Consider the following 20,280-nt stretch of genomic DNA (forward strand, 5'->3'; position numbering starts at 1 on the left):
TCTTAATGCCATTGCTTTGAATGTCTATTACATTAGTAAGAAATAATCTCTTTTTTCTAAGATTCTAATTTCTTTTCCTCAGTATGCCCCACTATGAAATGTGGTAAGAAGCTTCATACCACATTCCAGTATTATTGTACAGTCAGACTTTGTGTTCAGTATGTGTTAGTGGATTTATTACTTCTTGGATATTTTTTATTCTCTGCCCTAAAAATCATTTATATATATTTATTAATTACACATATATATGTATATATAATCTCATCACTTTTACAAAAATTCAGTGCCCTAGAAGAATTTGTTTTACATTAATTGAAGGGTTTTCAATCTGAAATGTAAACTTTTGTTTTTGATATAAGATCCTTCTGAGATCTTTTCATATAAACTGTATTTATATTATATACTTTTGTCCTTAGTAAAAATAAAAGGCTGAATCATCAGTTTTCCTTAAGAGCTTGTATATAGCACTGCATAAACTAAATGGCTACATTTTTTAATTACAAAATGCCCTTAGTCAAGGCTTTAAAATTCTGAAAAAGTAAATAGTGTTACAACATAAATTTCTAGTTTATAATTAGATTTTATAATTTATATATAAATTAGATTTATAATTATAATTAGATTTTATTTCTCATGAGTATGTGTCTATAGCTAGTTGTTTTCTAAACTAAATTTAATACATAATTATTATTAATGGTCTTATTTTAAAAATTGACTAATTTTGCATGTCAGTTCTATAAATGTTTTTGCTTTTAATATGCACATTTTCCTGTGAAAGAATGATAATATTGAACTTTTACAGAATTTCCTACATTTTAAACAAATATTAAATACTGCATGGTAATTATGATAATATAAATAAATTTAACTGTTCTATTTTGGCTTTTTTTCCTTTATAGAGCAATTACTTCCTAACCTGAATTCCACTGTCCTTGGTGAAAACTACTTTGATAGAACCTACCAGATGCTTTACCTTTTGGTTAAAGGAACTATACCTGTTGAAGTTCATACCACTGCAGTCATATTTGTCTCTTTCCAATTACCTGCTGTAACAGAGGATGACTTTTATAGCTCTCATAATCTGGTTAGAAATCTTGCCTTGTTCCTAAAGATACCAAGTGACAAAATCCGTGTCAGCAAAGTAATACGAGGGGAGAGCCCGCGGAGGAAGAGATCCATGGAGCTCATGGTTGAGCTGGAGATTGGTGATCCTCCCCCTCGGTTTGTAACCAATGACACTGCAGGTATGAAAAGTAGACACTTGAGAAAGGGTAATGTCATTACCAAAACCACATCCGTAAATAACACTATTGAGGCTTGGTAAGCCAGGCCTCAGGAAATCCCACCAACCCCGCATCCTGAACCCTCTAAGGACCTGGAGACCCTTTTCTCTGCTCTACTCCTGTAATCCCAAACTCTTTTGAATTATGAAGAAACTTCAACCTCTATTTTGTTATTGTGGCAATTAATTACTTCCACAATAGGATTTGACCTAACGAAAGATCCAAAAAATGACCTAAGGAAGTGACCTTATAGTTGAGACATTCAGGATGAAAAGAGTTGGTCAAAGTGGGTGGTAAGAATACTGGAGCTGAGGAAATAGGTAGTGCGAGTTTGGTCCAATTGAAGAACTGGAAAGGACCCAGAAGATCTGCAGCAGAAGGTTCCAGGAAGAACAAGCTGCTGGAGACGAGGTTGAGAGGTAGACAGGTGCTAGATCGTGGGAAACCAATAGAGGTTCTCCTCTTTGTAAGCCAAGAGAAGGACAGTAGGGGTCTTCCTAAGGGAGATAAATAAACCCTTGGAGATTCTGAGAGGTGGAGTAGTAGGTTGGATTTCTAAAGTCACCTGTTTATACTAGTAAGTACAAATGTGCAAGAATATGTCCTGTCCTTCATTTCTGTGAATGACCTAATCAGCCTTACTAGCCATCACCCCTTTCTCTGTCCCTCACTCACTATACCCTATTTTCTAGGTATCAGAGATCAAAATAAGCTCAGCTACGCCATCAAAGGTAACTTTGGTGGCTTAAATTATGGTTTCCTTAGGCTGACTCTGGTTGAGCATTTGGTTAAATGTTCAGACCTTGAGATTTTCTTCCTCTCCATCTTTTCAAGTTGGTATCTGAATGTCAAGGGGCTTTCTTGACCTCAGACCCTCTCGTCACCCTCTTGTCCTTATAATTTCTGTGACAGGGTGGGTGGTCTTCTCTGCTCTGCCTGAACCTCTCTGTGGTGCAACTGAACTTTTCTGGCCTCTTGACATGCAATCATGTTCTCAGCTGTAATTCCATGCTGTTGTCCCTGGTGGTCAAGCACAAGTGTCTAGGCATACGCCTCTCCAAGTAGATGAGATCTGGGTCTCTGTAGGAGGAAGATTAGCATCCAGCTTAAGCTTCAAGTCCCTTTACTTGTACAAGTCCTGGGATGGGCTTTAACTTTCAAGACCCTGAAAGAAGGGTCCACTTAATAATGTGGTCAAATAATTGACTATTATTATAAAAGTTGTACATGTAAGACTTATTCTTAAAGAGAGTCTCCATGTTGTATAAAGTTCAGACTCAGAAAATCCTCATCTACCCCATTCCTGTTAAGCATCTGTTTCATTCAACTCCCAGGCTCTCTTATGTGTCCACTTAGGTACTGAGTATTCTCATCTTCTGGCACTAGAGTCATCACTCATTTCCCCAGGAGGTTGGCTTCCAAGCGTTAACCCCATGCACCTGCCATGTTGCTCTTCTGGAATTCTACCAGTTAGGCAGGCCAAAGCTTCCTCCCTTGTGGGCATCAGCCTGTGAAAAGACTTGCATGAATGGAAGGAAGTACTGATCAGCTCTCTGTTGAAGGAAATAGGAAGCACAAGCTTGTGTTTGCAACCAGATATTCCAGAGCTTCCCTGGTGGCTCAGCTGGTAAAGAATTCACCTGCAATGTGGGAGACCTGGGTTCTATCCCTGGGTTGAGAAGATCCCCAGGAAAAGGGAATGGCTATCCACTCTAGTAGTCTGGCCTGGAGAATTCCATAGACTGTATAGTCCATGGGGTCACAAAGAGTCAGACACGACTGAGCGACTTTCACTATCTACCCAGTCATAGGTTACTCTCCTTCGTCAGCCTTGGGTTTCCTTATATCTACAGGGTCAGGGCTTTAAAATCAACATAGTCTCTAACTTAGTCCAGGAGTTGCATCAGGTTCAGATACAGGTCTGTGTATATATATATAAAAAAATCCCTGGTAAGCCCTTAAATGTATTGAGGTCCAGTACCTACTACACTAGCCACTCTAATGTCAAAAGAAACTATGATTTATTTCCTGTATGTAATCTAAATTGCTTTACATACAACCTCTCCTACCCTCCATTCCCTAAAATTAGTTTTATCTTGCTAGCCAGATTTAGATATAAATTGGATATTTAGATACCCAGATATAGGCACACTGCAGTTTAAGAAGATGGAAATAGGGGCAGGAGGAAAGATAGGCTAACAGCTTGTTTCTAAAAGTCAAACTGAATTAGGACTTGAGGTCTCAAGGAGAGTCCTACAACCTGGCAAGGAGTGACATCACAGCAAAATTTTGGAAAGTGGCAAGAAAGATAAGCATGGAGGAGTACTTCTGGCCCCTCACAGCCTTCACAAAGTGTTAGGACATCCAGAAGTTTCCAGGTGTCCTAGAAAGTGGTTGCTTAAGTACTGAGGGGATTTCCGGACAAAGAGTAATGTCAGGAAAAACAGCTCTTCAAGTGAAAGTCTTTGGTTTCTAGCTGGAAGTCAGCAGAAATGGATGCCTTCACATGTCAGATGGTCAGAGAGAACCTGTTAACCATGCCGACAGGTCAGACGTGCCACCCTGCACCAAAACCAGCGAGGAAGATGGTCGTAGCAGTGTATGGGTGTGAAGCATCTTCGTACAGCTGCCCGTAACCAGAAAGCCATCTTTCTGGCGAGTGTGTGGGTGGGGAGAGTCTGAAAGACTGCCATTTATCCGGAAGAGACTGAATCAACCAGAACAGGCCTTTAAAATGGACTGGGACTAAAAACACCCGAGACTGTGATTTTCAGTGGCACGTGAGGACTTTTGCCCGAGAGCACTGCCTCCTGAGCACGCTAAGCTTGAGGGCCTCGCCTTGATGGGAGAAGCTTGGTGACTGAAGCCCTCAGGGCATGAGTCTGGGTAGGGGAGGTGCTAGAGACATAGGAACAGTACACCAAAACATTGGCTGCGGTTGTTGTTGTTGTTGTTTTTAATTTTTTGGTTTCTTTTTCATTGGAATATAATTGATTTTATAATGTTGTATTAGTTTCTGCTGTATGACATCACGAATCAGCCAGTTATTGTTGTTCAGTCGCCCAGTCATGTCCAAGTCTTTGTGACCCCATAGAGTGCAGCACGCCAGGCCTCCCTGTCCATCACCATCTCCCAGAGTTTGCCCAGTTTCATGTCCATTGCATCAGTGATACCAACCAGCCATCTCATCCTCTGACGTTTTCCCAGCATCAGGGACTTTTCCAATGAGTCGACTATTCACACCAGGTGACCAAAATACTGGAGCTTCAGCTCCAGCATCAGTCCTTCCAATGAGTATTCAGAGTTGATTTCCCTTAATATTGACTGGTTTGATCTCCTTGCTGTCCAAGGGACACTCAGGAGTCTTTTTCAGCACCACAGTTCGAAGGCAACAATTCTTTGGCAGTCTGCCTTCTTTGCAGTCCAGCTCTCACAACAGTACATGACCACTGGGAAGACCATAACCTTGACTATAGGAACCTTTGACAGCAGAGTAATGTATCAGCTTTTCAACACACTGTCTAGGTTTATCATAGCTTTCCTGCCAAGAAGCTAATGTCTTCTGATTTCATGGCTGCAATCACTGTCTGCAGTGATTTTAGAGCCCAAGAAGAGGAAATCTGTCACTAGTTCCACCTTTCCCCCTTCTGTATGCATGAAGTAATGGTACTAGATGACATAATCTTAGTTTTTTTTAATATTTAGTTTTAAGCCAACTTTTTCATTCTCCTCCTTCACTCTCATCAAGAGGATCTTCAGTTCCTCTTCACTTTCTGCCATTAGAGTGGTATCATCCACACATCTAAGGTCGTTGATATTTCTCCCACCTATCCTAATTCTAGCTTGCAACTCATCTAGCTCAGCATTTCTCATGATGTGCTCAGTGTACAGGTAAAATAAACATGGTGACAGCAGACATCCCTGTTGTACTGCTTTCTCAATCCTGAACCAATCGATTGTTCCATACAGGGTTCTAACTTTTGCTTCTTGACCTGCATACAGGTTTCTCAGGAGACAGGTAAGATGGTTGGTATCCTCATCTCTTTAAGAGTTTTCCACAGTATTTTATGATCCACACAGTCAAAGGCTTTAGTGTAGTTGATAAAAGAGAGGTAGATGTTTTCCTGGAATTTCCTTTCTTTCTCTATGAACCAACGAATGTTGGCAATTTAAATCTCTGGTCACTCTGCCTTTTCTAAATCCAACTTGTATATCTGGAAGTTTTTGGTTCTCATAATGCTGAAGCCTAGCATGCAAAATTTTAAGCATGATCTGATTAGATGATTAAGCAGGTTCTGATTAGACCTGGGAGATGAGGCAATTGTCCAATGATTAGATCATTCTTTAATACTACCCTAAGGAGGGGATACATATGTATATATGTGTGTATATATCCCCTCCTTCTTGAGCCCCCCTCCCACTCTCCCATTCCACCCATCTTAAGTTATCACAGGTTCCAGTCTTCTAGGTCATCACAGAGCACTATGCTCTGTGACAACTTCCCACTAGCTATTTCACACATGGTAGGGTATATATGCCAGTGATACTCTCTCCATTCATCCCACCCTCCTTCTCCCTCTATGTCCACAAGTCCGTTCTCTATGTCTGTGCCTCTGTTTCTGCCCTGCAAATAGGTTCATCAATACCATTTTTCTAGGTTCCATATATATGCATTAATAAACAGTGTTTGATTTTCTCTTTCTGATGGGCTTCACTCTGTAGTTGTTTCTTAGTTGTGCTGACTGCAGTGTGTAAAACAGAATGCAAGAGGAATGGATGCCAGGAAGCCAGTTTGAAAGCTGTTTTTGTATCTCTGCTGCTGATGGGTTTACTAGGATTTGGGCAGTGGAGTCAAAGAGAATTAGAAATTGAGAACTGATTATATGTGGGGGACAGGTGAAGTAGAAGGGTTCAAGGAGAGTTCCAGGCTTCTCTGGCAAGAGGTGCCCCTTCACAAGGTAAGGGGCCTTAGCGGGGGAAGTAGGTTTACAAGGAACTGCAAAGCTACAAAAAGGGAACAGAAACTACCTGCAGTGTTAGAATTAACCTTGGAAATTGTCAATGTCCACAGCAAGGAACATTTTTGTTGGTAATTTAATGATAATGTTAGCCACTCATTACTATATACTATAAATTCGATGATGCTAATTATCCTTCCATTCTGCAATTAACACTCTATTTTTTAAAAAAAATAATATTTGATGATAGACATACATGAGAGTGCTTCACTTCTAAAGAAAGAATGACATAGGAAAGTATCAAATTAAGAAACATTTTTCCCGCATGCTCTCACTCATTTGTCTTGAAATTATATTATCACCTTTGTTTTCTTTTCTTCAATTCTAGCTAAAAAATATATATATATATATATATATATATATATATATATATATATATATATTCTACAGAGTTTTTTATTTTCCTGACCTCCTTAGTATGACTTTGTCATGTTTAACTCAGATACAGTTAGAAAGCTGTAGAATTCTTTAATGTGGATGGAGCAAATGGCACAAACAAAAACTAAAGTAGAATATTCTCACACGTTCTCACTATTCCATATTCTTACAGTCCATGTGTCATAACACTTTCCTCATAGGTCAGATGCAGTTATCTGAACTCCAAGAAATTGCTGGTTCTCTTGGACAAGCTGTAATTTTAGGAAAAACCAATAGTATCCTCGGATTTAATGTCTCTTCCATGTCTATTACCGATCCAATCCCCAGTCCCAGTGATTCTGGCTGGGCTAAGGTAAGAAAAATGCAACTAGAAAGATGCATTTTACTATTTAAAACATTGCTTCTTTCTTATTTTAACTGTTCTTCTATTTCAGTACAGTACATGTCTTTCTAATTGTTGCCTATTTTTTTACAGTATTGCCAAAATCATAAAGTAGTTGAAAAAGGAGTGTATCTTCTAAAAAAGTATTTATTGGTATAAAATGTGCTTTGCTTTGATTATTTACAACAGTGCTTCATGAATATGCTCTAGAGGAAATATTGTAATAATATTGACTTCACGCCTTGAACATACTTTTAACAGTGAATGTTACATGTAGCCTGGCTAAAACGAGTTTGCTACTGAATATAGTTTATCATGTGATAACCACTCTATGGCTCATGACCATTCACAGGTGACTGCCCAACCGGTTGGAAGGCTTTTATTTCCTGTTCATCATGTGGCCCTCGTGTCTTCGCTCTCAGTGATCACTCAGCCGGTGGCAACACAGCTGGGACAGCCATTTTCTCAACAGCCGTCAGTAAAGGCAGAAGATTCCGACGTAAGTTATAACTCAGAGATTTATTTAAGCGGATGAATGAACTTATCAATTCTGGAGGGTGAGCCAGCTTCACTAATCCTAGTATACCAGCAACCTGGGAATGGCACTGCCTCTTCAAATTTGGAATGTTATCTATGAATATCATCTTTTACTGTTTTTATTTTATTTTTTTTCTTTTACTGTTTTTAAAATGTGCCTTTTCTGTGAACTTGTTCCACAACTTGTTATTTGAACTCTTTGTGTAGGAAAAGGAGCTTCTGTAGATGTAAAATTTGAAATGAGACATTTAAAAAGATAAAGTTCCATATATCTTTTTTTAGGGAAAAACAAAAAAAGCATGGTAACAGGCCAATTGTTGTAATTCTCTACTCTTTTTTTCTTTAGGGTAATTGTGTATCAGTTGGGATTACTGCACTGGCTTTGAAGGCCATACTAAAGGACTCCAATAATAACCAAATCAGCGGACTTAGTGGAAACACAACAATTCCATTTAGCAGCTGTTGGGCCAACTACACAGATCTTACTCTTCTTAGAACAGGTGAGTGTACTATTTTGGATCCTCACATGTATATCCATAAATAAGGATAATTATAATTTCCTTTTAATGAACGAAGTGGTCTATACTACTATGGTCAATAAATTATAGAAATCAGAATGTCTAGCTTACATATACCTAATATGCAAAACAAGGTGAAAAGTAAAATAAGCAATTAAGAAAATTAAAACAGGTAATTTGAGGATGTAGATCAAAATTATATAATGATTCATATTTTCTTTCTCATCCATGTGTAATTTTTCTATATTTTCTCACTATGTGAGAATTACATTTTATATATATAGCAAGGAAATTTAATATATAGAGCTTTCAGTTCAAGAAAAGCGAAGGTAAGATAGTGTCAGGTAATTTTAATGTCCCATGCTGGAGTTCAGAGTTGGGCTGGAAAGTAGGTTCTAGTCTTTCTATAAGCCAATGCAAAGGAGAAAACAGGAGCATTTCCATGATTCATGGCTCTCTGAAGATAGAACAGTCGCTCTGATGAATTACAATTTGCTCTGAGATCAGAACAAATGTCTCCTGTGAGTTCTCATGAAGTATACTCATGATCTCTTCAACATGGTTAACGTAAATATAGTCACAACTCCCACAGTGAGATTTTTTATATTATTTCCGTGTGGACTGATGGCATAGCTTCAATTGGTAAAAGCCTTTCTACTATGGCAAAAATGATTTGTCCAAAAAATAGGTCTCTAGTGATGACAGATGAATCAATGTCAAAAAGAAGGAAATAGACTCTCTGTGTTGGAGACAGACCAACATTACTCTGTTTACCTCAACCCGGGGCTCATTTAGGACCTTTTAGGCCCTAACTCCTGAAAAAGTTTTATCTCAGCCCTCACTTTCCTCACCAGTGTTCTTTCAAACACACACATACTAAAGGTCAGAATAAAAGCCACAATAGGGCTTTCCTGGTGGCTCAGTGGTAAAGAATCCATGTGCCAGTGCAGGAGATGGGTTTGATCCCTGATCCGGGAAGATTCCACATGCCACAGAGCAACTAAGCCTGTGCGCCATAACTACTGAGCTTGAGCTTTAGAGCCCGTGCTCTGCAACGAGAGAAACCACCACAATGAGAAACTCTTGCACTGCAATTAGAGAGTTGCCCCTGCTCACCACAGCAATGAAAACCCAACACAGCCAAAAATAAATTCTCTTTAAAAAGCCAAAATAAAGAGTCAGAGAAGTTAAAGAAATTCTAACAATAATCTGGATTTTTTTTTTTCATAAGAGCTAAATAGCAAAAGCTAAAATCACTCTAAAAGAGAGAAGCTTGATCTTCCTACTGGGCAGCAATATCTCAACCTAGAGTTTGATGGAAATCCGGTGGCAATGAGTTCAACATTGTGCTCTGGGGCAAGAACCTGGAGTGTCCTGTAAGTTTCAACAGTCAGCCTAAATGATGGGACCCCTCTATGGGCTACGAGGCACTTGGCAAGAACGCCATCTGAGAGAAGGTTGCCCACCTCCCCAGGAAGGTGGACTCAGAAGGTTCCCAGCGGCAAAGACCCAACCTGAGGATCAAGGTCTTCATACTACCACTTTCAGTGGCAGTGTTCCAAAGTAACTGGGATCACTGGAGTGCTGAAGCAATAATGGAGATTTTGGCACTTTTCATGATAACAAAATAGTGCTCTCCTTTTATCCAGTAAATTTTCCTTTAGAGTTCAAAGCTTCCCTTGGAGTGTCTATCTGTTATTTCTAATTCTCTTCCTCCCTCCCTCCCTCCCTTCCTCCTTCCTTCCTTATTTCTTGCTTTCTTTTTTCCCAAGAAGTGTAGGCTTTCAGTTCCCTGCTTGTATACAGTAAGGAAGGTCAAATATAGTCATCTTTTCATGATTTTTAGATTGGTTAGCCAGTTTGTAGATTAGCCACTGTAAAACTGTAAAAACAACAAAGCATATGCAAGAAAAGTGATAAACTGTCTTTCCATTGCTCCTTGGTCAAGTGTAAAATGATCAGACAAGGCTCAGCACCCTCAGCTCTCTTCCATACTGTCTTTTGTTTCAAACAACCAGTCCTGGGCACTAGGAGAGAACCCCTAAGAAGTAGGTATTGAGGTTCCAGAAAGAAAATCTATCCAGGGTCCTCCCGTCCATAGCTGATGAGCAGATAAAAGTGAAAGTGTTAGTTGCTGAGCCCTGTCCGACTCTTTGTGACCCCATGGACTGTAGCCCACCAGGCTCCTCTGTCCATGGAATTCTCCAGGCAGGAATACTGGAATGGGTAGCCATTCCCTTCTCCAGGGGATTTTCATGACCCAGGGATTGAACCTGGGTTTCCTGCATTGCAGGTGGATTCTTGACCATCTGAGCCACCAGGGAATTTAACTATAGCAGATAGAACACTTCTCACTCTGAGACCCTCTCTACACTTGTTTATATTTCAATTCATTTGACTCAGTTTCCAAAAGTACTTTATTAGGGGTTATACAGTATTTGTAAGTTGATGAAAACCCAGTTGGAAGTGTATGAAAACAAGCAGATAATCAAAGGAAGTCAAACACTGCTGATTTTTTTTCTCCCCAGGAAAAAATTTTAAGATTGAATTTATCCTGGATGAGACCATTCGGGTGGAGTCCAGGCCTCTCAGCCTGGCCCCGCAGTCTGTCTCCAGCCCAGGCAGTAGCAGCAGCGGCGGCAGCAACAGCAAAGCATCCACTGTGGGCACAGCTGCCCAGAGAGTGACTACAGTAATAAGCTGCCTGGTGGGAAGCGTGCTGCTCCTGGAAGTATTTATGACTGCAGTTGTGACATTGAACGTACTCTAGGTAAGCATGCTACATGCTGTTTGTCTCCAAATACTAAAGTATCAGAAAATGTTTACTGAATAAAGACAGCAGCATGGCATCACTATGGACACAAAGACAGTCTCAGCCACTAAGAAAGTTGTTGCCCACCCAGCAGAGGTGGGGGTCGGCGGTGGCCTGCTGCAGGGCTGGGGGCACTGAGTGTGGCAGTGCATGCATGGGAAGGAGGCAATTTTGAAGGAGGTCACCATGATCTTCATTACCTCCTTCATAGTTTGGCCCCAGGTCAAATAACAGGGAGGGAACACAGTCCCACCCATCAACAGAAAAAGATTTACTGAGTGTAGCCCCGCCCATCAGAACAAGACTTAGTTTCTGCCTCTGTCAGTCTCTCCCATCAGGAAGCTTCCATAAGCCTCTTATCTTTCTCCATCAGAGGGCAGACAGACTGAAAACCTTGATCACAGAAAACTAACCAATCTGATCACATGCACCACAGCCTTGTCTAACTCAGTGAAACTATGAGCTGTGACTTGTAGGGCCAACCAAGATGGACGGGTCATGGTGGAGAGTTCTGACAAAATGTGGTCCACTGGAGAAGGGAATGGCAAACCACTTCAGTATTCTTGTCTTGAGAACCCCATGAACAGTATGAAAAGGCAAAAAGATAGGACACTGAAAGATAAACTCCCCGGGTCAGTCGGTGCCCAATATGCTACTGGAGCTCAGTGGGGAAATAACTCCAGAAAGAATGAAGAGACAGAACCAAAGCAAAGACGACACCCAGTTGTGGATGTGACTGGTGATGGAAGCAAGGTCCGATGCTGTAAAGAGCAATATTGCATAGGAACCTGCAATGTTAGGTTCATGAATCAAAGCAAATTGGAAGTGGTCAAACAGGAGTTGGCAAGAGTGAACATTGATATTTTAGGAATCAGCAAACTAAAATGGACTGGAATGGGTGAATTTAACTCAGATGGCCATTATATTTACTACTGTGGGCAAGAATCCCTTAGAAGAAATGGAGTAGCTCTTTTTCGTGGCACCTCGGTGGCTGTTGGCCACTTCAGAATGAAGCTGAACATCTCTTTCCTGGCCACTGGCTGCCAGAAGCTCATTGAAGTGGACGATGAACGAAAACTTCGTACCTTCTACGAGAAGTGTATGGCCACAGAAGTTGCTGCTGATGCTCTGGGTGAAGAATGGAAGGGTTATGTGGTCCAAATCAGTGGCGGGAATGATAAGCAGGGTTTCCCCATGAAGCAGGGTGTCTTGACCCATGGCCGAGTTCTCCTGCTACTGAGTAAGGGGCATTCCTGTTACAGACCAAGGAGGACTGGAGAGAGAAAGCGCAAATCTGTACGGGGTTGCATTGTGGATGCCAATCTGAGTGTTCTCAACTTGGTCATCGTGAAAAAGGGGAGAAGGATATTCCTGGACTCACTGATACTACAGTGCCTCGTCTCCTGGGTCCCAAAAGACCTAGCAGAATCCGCAAACTTTTCAATCTCTCTAAAGAAGATGATGTCCGCCAGTATGTTGTGCGAAAGCCCCTAAACAAAGAAGGTAAGAAATCTAGGACTAAAGCACCCAAGATTCAGCGTCTCCTGACTCCACGAGTTCTGCAACACAAACGCCGGCGTATTGCTCTGAAGAAACAGCATACTAAGAAAAACAAAGAAGAGGCTGCAGAATATGCTCAACTTTTGGCCAAGAGAATGAAGGAGGCCAAAGAAAAACGGCAGGAACAGATTGCCAAGAGACGGAGGCTGTCGTCTCTGAGAGCTTCTACTTCTAAGTCTGAGTCCAGTCAAAAATGAGACGTTCTAAGAGTAACAAATAAATAAGATCAGACATCAAAAAAAAAAAAAAAAAAGAAGAAGAAGAAGAAGAAGAAATGGAGTAGCCATCATAGTCAACAAAAGAGTTTGAAATGCAGTACTTGGATGCAATCTCAAAAACAACAGAATGAACTCTGTTTCCAAAGCAAACCATTCAGTATCACAGTAAGCCAAGTCTATGCCCCAACCAGTAATGCTGAAGAAGCTGAAGTTGAACAGTTCTATGACCTACAAGACCTTCTAGAACTAATGCCCAAAAAAGATATCCTTTTCATTATAGGGGACTGGAATGCAAAAATAGGATGTCAAGAAATACCTGAGGCAAATTTGGCCTTGGAGTACAGAATGAAGCAGGTCAAAGACTAACAGAGTTTTGCCAAGAGAACACACTAGTCAAGGCAAACACCCTCTCCCAACAACACAAGAGAAGACTCTACACATGGACATCACCAGATTGTCAACACCAAAATCAGATTGATTATATTCTTTGCAGCCAAAGATGGAGAAGCCCTATACAGTCAGCAAAAACAAGACTGGGAGCTGACTGTGGCTCAGGTCATGAACTCCTTATTGCCAAATTCAGACTTAAATTGAAGAAAGTGGGGAAAACCACTAGACCATTCAGGTATGACCTAAATCAAATTCCTTATGATTATACAGTGGAAGTGAGAACTAGATTCAAGGGATTAGACTGATAGACAGAGTGCCTGAAGAACAATGGATGGAGGTTCATGACATTGTCCAAGAGCAGGGATCAAGACCATCCCCAAGAAAAAGAAATGCAAAAAAGGCAAAATGGTTGTCTGAGGAGGCCTTACAAATAGCAGTGAAAAGAAGAGACGTGAAAGGCAAAGGAGAAAAGGAAAGATATTCCCATTTGAATGCAGAGTTCCAAAGAACAGCAAGGAGAGGTAAGAAAGCCTTCCTCAGTGAACGATCAAAGAAATAGAGGAAAACAATAAAATGGGAAAGACTAGAGATCTCTTCAAGAAAATTAGAGATATGAAGGGAACATTTCATGCAAAGATGAGTTCGATAAAGGACAGAAATGTTATGGACCTAACAGAAGCAGAAGATATTAAGAAGAGGTGGCAAGAATACACAGAAGAACTGTACAAAAAAGATTTTCACGACCCAGATAATCATGATGATGTGATCACTCACCTAGAGCCAGACATCCTGGAATGCAAAGTCAAGTGGGCCTTAGAAAGCATCACTATGAACAAAGCTAGTGGAGGTGATGGAATTCCAGTTGAGCTATTTCAAATCCTGAAAGATGATGCAGTGAAAGTGCTGCACTCAGTATGCCAGCAAATTTGGAAAACTCAGCAGTGGCCACAGGACTGGAAAAGGCCAGTTTTCATTCCAATCCCAAAGAAAGGCAATCCCAAAGAATGCTCAAACTACCACACAGTTGCACTCATCTCACACGCTAGTAAAGTAATGCTCAAAATTCTCCAAGCCAGGCTTCAGTAATACGTGAACTGTGAACTTCCAGATGTTCAAGCTGGTTTTAGAAAAGGCAGAGGAACCAGAGATCAAATTGCCAACATCCACTGGATCATCAAAAAAGCAAGAGAGTTCCAGAAAAACATCTATTTCTGCTTTATTGACTGTGCCAAAGCCTTTGACTGTGTGGATCACAACAAACAGTGGAAAATTCTTGAAGAGATGGGAATACCAGACCACCTGACCTGCCTCCTGAGAAATCTGTATGCAGGTCAACAGTTAGAACTGGACATGGAACAACAGACTGGTTCCAAATGGGAAAAGGAGTACGTCAAGGCTGTATATTGTCACTCTGCTTATTTAACTTATATGCAGAGTACATCATGAGAAATGCTGAACTGGATGAAGCACAAGCTGGAATCAAGATTGCTGGGAGAAATATCAATCACCTGAGATATGCAGATGACACCACCCTTATGGCAGAAAGTAAAAGAAAAACTAAAGAGCCTCTTCATGAAAGTGAAAGAGGAGAGTGAAAAATTTGGCTTAAAACTCAACATTCAGAAAACTAAGATCATGGCATCTGGTCCCATCACTTCATGGCAAATAGATGGGAAACAATGGAAACAGTGACAGACTTTATTTTGGGGGGCTCCAAAATCATTGCAGATGGTGACTGCAGCCATGAAATTAAAAGACACTTGCTCCTTGGAAGAAAAGTCATGACCAACCAAGACAGCATATTAAAAAGCAGAGGCATTACTTTGCCAACAAAGGTTCGTCTAGTCAAAGCTATGGTTTTTTCAGTAATCATGTATGGATGTGAGAGTTGGACTACAGAGAAAGCTGAGCGCCGAAGAATTGATGCTTTTGAACTATGGTGTTGGAGAAGACTCTTGAGAGTCCACTGGACTGCAAGGAGATCCAACCAGTCCATCTTAAAGGAAACCAGTCCTGCTATTCATTGGAAGGACTGATGCTGAAGCTGAAACTCCAATACTTTGGTCACCTGATGCAAAGAACTGACTCATTTGAAAAGACCCTGATGCTGGGAAATATTGAAGGTTGGAGAAGGGGACGACAGAAGTTGAGATGGTTGGATGGCATCACCGACTCAATGGACATGAGTTTGAGTAAACTCTGGGAGTTGGTGATGGACAGGGAGGCCTGGCATGCTGCAGTCCATGGACTTGCAAAGAGTCAGACATGACTGAATGACTGAACCTAACTGAACTGAATAATTTAGAAGGAGAATGAAGTATTTCAGTACTAAAAGCCAAGACTAAATTTAAAATTTAAAAAAAAAAAAAAGTCAGGATGAAGGGAAACAATAAGGCTGCCTTTCTGGGAGAGTGGCAGAACAACTGGAGCCTGGGGCTTCAGGAAGAAATAATCTGTTCTTCCCTCCTCCTGGTAGAAACTAATTAGAAACCAGCTGTCAAGGGAGAAACATAATTTGAAAAGTCCCAACCCTGCCTCTTATAGATAATAGAGAAGATGGGTCTGGAGCTGAGGGATCAAAGGTAAAGAGCAGCACACAAGTTATTGTATTTTAATGCCAGTTTTCTTGTCCCCAGAACTCTAGTAAGAATAAAACTTGCTGTCCATTTTATAATAATGTGATAGGTACTGCTTAAGTTCATTTCTTTCTTCCAAGAAGTATTAAAATACAAAGTATAAGTACTGCTTATTATTATTATATTTGTACAGTATTATTATATGTGTACATTTTGTGTTTCTTCATTAAACACATTTTTTCCTAATTATCTTCACTGACTTTCTCCCTACCTGTATCTTACAACTTTGGAATTTTACAAAATTCAGAAAACCCTATTTTCAAGTCATTGGTAAATGATATTGTTCTTGGTGTTTTTTAGGACTTTTTTCCCAGATGAAAAAGTTAACAGCTTCCCCTTTGCTACTAAATAATCCATAATTCTTCAATTAAGACATGAGAAGACTTAAACACTGTCTTAGTCCTTTCAGTCTGCTATAATAAAATACCAAAGATTGAATGGCTTAAGAACAACAGGAATTTCTTTCTCACACTTCTGGAGGCCAGAAGTCTGAAATCAGGGTGCAGCATGGTCAAATAAGAGCCCTCTTCTGGGTCACAGACTTCCTCTGTATCTTTATGTGGTCGAAAGGGCTGGGAAGTTCTGTGGAGTCTCTTATAAGAATACTAATCGTGTTCATGGAAGCTCTGCCCTCAAGACCTAAGCACCTATCAAAAGCACCCTAATCCCATCACACTGGACATTAGGTTTTAAAACATGAATTTGAGGTGAGGCTTCCCTGGTGGCTCAGCTGGTAAAGATTCCACCTGCAATGTAGGAGACCTGGGTTCAATCCCTGGGTTGGGAAGATCCCCTGGAGAAGGGAAAGGCTACCTACTGCAGTATTCTGGCCTGGAGAATTCCATGGACTGTATAGTTCATGGGGTCGCAAAGAGTCGGACACACAACTGAGCGACTTTCACTTTTTTTCCCATTCAGATGGGGTTTCCCAAGTGGCGCTATTGGTAAAGAATCTGCCTGCCAATGCAGGAGACTTAAGAGATTCCTGGGTAGGTTCGATTCTGGGGTGGGAAAAATCCCCTGGAGAAGCAAATGGCCACCCACTCCAGTATTCTTGCCATTCCGTGGACGGTGGAGCCTGGCGGGCCACAGTCCATGGGATTGCAAAGAGTCGGACACAGCGCACACTCACATGTTCAGATCATAGCAACTGTTGATGAAATTCTGTTTTTCTTTTCTAATAACTTTGCATTCTGAATTAACAGTATTTTACTTTTAAGAGAGTTGTGAAATTATACTAAATAAAATAAGAAAACTTGAATGTGAAAACTACAATGTATAAGAACCACTGTTCTCTCTCCACAGTTCCACACAAGAGCAACTTAAATTGGTAAACTCTGAAATATTGATTTTTGTCTTATTAACCATTCCATGCAATAGTAACAAAGTTAAAATTAATTAAGCATATTTTAAAATCACACTTTATGTTCTTAAAAATTGTATTGTTTTGCTTTTCAGGAAGCAACTGAAGTGCTATTCTGAAGAACAAGTTGAAAACACAAATATAGAAACTGCTTATTTAGGAACTGTTTTGTTGCACACCAATAAAAAGTCTAATGTTTTCAAGAAAATATGCTAAAAATATTTTTATAATATATAAAATGTATTACTTAGCTTTAATCACAAAAATCAAATTTCTTCAAAATATAAATTTCTTTTGCTTCCTTGTGTTTGTATGTTATTTCATTTTTAAAACTTTTAGAAATATTTGATTTGTAAGCAGATATACCACCTCCAAGTTGCTGTCCCAACAGACCATAAAATCCTTTATAAAGAGTTGAAAGAGCTGTCTAGTTTTGACTCAATTTCTCTAGATCAGGTTGAAAGCATTCTGAATTTTTATATTGTACCAGGTGATCTGTTTTTCTCTATCCTCATAAGGCTCTAATTTCCAATGATCTAAGCCATTTTAATTTCTAAAGATTTTGGAGAAATGAGATTGTTTTAAACTGCGCCCGCCCCCCCCTTTTTTCAGACAAAGTTGCTATTTTTCAGATCCACAGAAATCCCAGGGATTCTAGATTATGCTAGATTTCTGAGTCTACCACCCCTGGCCAGTCTTCTAAGAAGAGCTTTCCTGGTGTCCTTTGTTTGAACAAATCCAAACTCCTCTGCTAACCCCTTCTTCCCACTCAAAACTGTCACTAAGAGTGTGACCTCCTGCAACCCAAGATTACACCAAAAGAGATACTTATTTTCAAGAGAGAAAATTAGAGAGTGCAAAAAAGCCTCAAATTACCATAGTTAAGTTAACCAAAAGCTCTCATACTATAAAAATTGCACTTTCTACTCAGAAAAGTCTAAAGGAAATGCTCAGTTTAGAAGAATAACTCTAATCAAGGTTTTGTGACCGTGTCAAGAGCAAGGAGAAGTGACATTCACAAGTCACCTTCCAGCAAGTGACCCTCAGGAAGCATGTGGAACAGCTAGGAGCATCCAGCGAGTCCCAGAATGCTTTCTACAGGGTACCATTCCCTAGAATGCTCACCCCCAGTCGTTGCTAATCTTGCTAAACAGAAAAGTTATTAACTTACCATGTAATAAATCCAGATATCTTTGTATATATTTACTTTTGTATATTTACTTGATAACAGGCATTCTAGTGAGAAGACTAAAGGAATCAGATGCTGTCCTCACCTTCCAAGAGTCTGCAGGGTAGTTGGGGAAATAGTCGCAGAAAAGGTGATATGCAATACAAGGAGGTGTGATGTGGTACCCAGGAGAGAGACGTGGGGTGCTGGAGGGGTACGGTGGAGGGGCACGGCTGGAGGGAGGGGTCCTGTGAGAATGGAGATGGGTGAGGGACAGATTCCAGAAGACGATCATGCCTGAAATAAGTGGTGAGATAAACATGAGATTAGTCAAGTAAGAGCGTTCTGACAGAAAGTGGGGGGTAAGAACGAAGGCTGAAACACCACGAGATGGCGAGTTCCTTGGAGGTAGTGAGGCTCTTCCTTACTCAACATTTTTGTTGCCTTCGTATGAGATGTCTGAGACTGGTAGATGCAGACTCAGTGTTCAGTGTATGAATGCCGCACGGAGCTTGGGGAAATCAGGAAGCTGTCTGCCGTATGGGCACGGCCGTGTGCCAGACAGATGGCTAGCCCTGCGCCGAAAGCTCAGCTCTGTGGTCTGTTGATGACCTGGAGAGGTGGGATGGGGGGTGGGAGTGAAGTCCAAAAGGGAGGGGGTACTGGTGGCTCAGCAGTAAAGAATCCCCTTGCGATGAAGGAGATGCAGAGACTTGGGGGTTCAATCCCGGGGTCGGGAAGATCCTCTGGAGGAGGAAATGGCAACCCACTCCAGTATTCTTGCCTGGAAAATCCCATGGACAGAGGAGTCTGGCAGGCTACAGTATATGGGTCAAAAAGAGTTGGACACGATGACTGAGAGGCTAAACAACAACAAATATGTATACACATGGCTGATTCACTTGGTTGTATAGCAGAAACTAACACAACACTGTAAGCAACTATGCTCCAATTAAAAAAAAAAAAAAAAGAAGCAGCAGCCATCTGATGTTACTGGAGCACCAGTCCACTCCATGAGGAACAGCTTTCATGTCCAGAGAGCAGTGATGAGACCACACCACTTGTTGATTGAGGACACTAATAATGCCCTCAGTTCCAACCCCAGAGAGGTGAGAAAACTCTACCACTAAAATGAGGAAGAGAGAGAGAGACTGACAAGAAAGACTTAAAAACCAGATGTCCTAATGAAAATCCAATGTACTCTCCATTTCACAACACTTCCTTTTGCTTGGAAAACTAAATTCCAAGAACTACAATTGTGACACCTAAGGAACAAATTCCTACATTTGGCTTCTGGAAGAGATGCAGAAATCTTCACATCTAAACACTGTGGAAGCCACAAAATTGATCACTAGCTATAGGCTTTCCTTACCTCAAGCTGTATTCAGTCCACTGGATTTTTAAAAATATTTTCCATAGATTTTCAATAAAGAACTGTTCTAATATAACAGAGCAAGGGTTCCTGGGCCTGTGGCACAGAAAACCAAACTCTGACAGGAGGTGTTTGCAACATATAAGGGTTTCTTTGCAGGGTGGCAAGCAAAGAGAAAGGGCAGCTCAGAACTCCCCAGTGACTTTTAATCAAGGGTTAGGGAAGATAATTAGGATGAAGATAACAGGGTCTCAGGATGCCTCATCAGCTCATGGACATTCTGACTCATTGGCTGGTGGTGAAGTAACAGAGTGATGTTTCAGGAATCTCACTCTTCAACTGTCTGGCTCCAGCCTGGGGTGTACGTGCTTGTGGCTAGCATGCAGTCACTCTCCTCCACTGGGTGGGGGTGACTTAGATTTTACTGAGCAACTCATAGATATGCATCACATTGTTTTATATATTCCTTCAGGAGAGACTAGGAGTCTTGTGACTCTACTGTTCTTATCATTAACTTCTCCAGTTTGCTCTTTGGAACATAGGGAAGGCCTAGGAGCCTAAAGCGTTTCTTCTACAAAAAAGAAAGGGGGGATGTGAAGGGACTTTTATACCTGGGAAGACTCCACAGGGTTCTGCTTGGTTTTA

General features: G+C 40.8%; 1 protein-coding gene and 1 pseudogene across 1 annotated transcript in view; both read left to right on the forward strand.

Annotated features, from left to right (window-relative positions):
* Nucleotides 1-17,501, forward strand: part of PKHD1L1 (PKHD1 like 1) — a 168,295-nt gene extending 150,794 nt beyond the window's left edge. Inside the window, exons 73-78 of the mRNA XM_065903297.1 lie at nt 900-1,244; nt 6,880-7,031; nt 7,414-7,560; nt 7,945-8,098; nt 10,645-10,886; nt 17,191-17,501. Coding sequence (XP_065759369.1) covers nt 900-1,244; nt 6,880-7,031; nt 7,414-7,560; nt 7,945-8,098; nt 10,645-10,886 — 1,040 coding nt within the window. The 3' untranslated portion in view covers nt 17,191-17,501. The remainder of the gene's footprint in view (nt 1-899; nt 1,245-6,879; nt 7,032-7,413; nt 7,561-7,944; nt 8,099-10,644; nt 10,887-17,190) is intronic.
* On the forward strand, nt 11,917-12,708 carry LOC136144979 (small ribosomal subunit protein eS6-like; annotated as a pseudogene).
* Nucleotides 17,502-20,280: the final 2,779 nt, after the last annotated feature.

This window comes from Muntiacus reevesi, chromosome 12, assembly GCF_963930625.1.
Source record: "Muntiacus reevesi chromosome 12, mMunRee1.1, whole genome shotgun sequence".
Classification (NCBI taxonomy): Eukaryota; Metazoa; Chordata; class Mammalia; order Artiodactyla; family Cervidae; genus Muntiacus; species Muntiacus reevesi.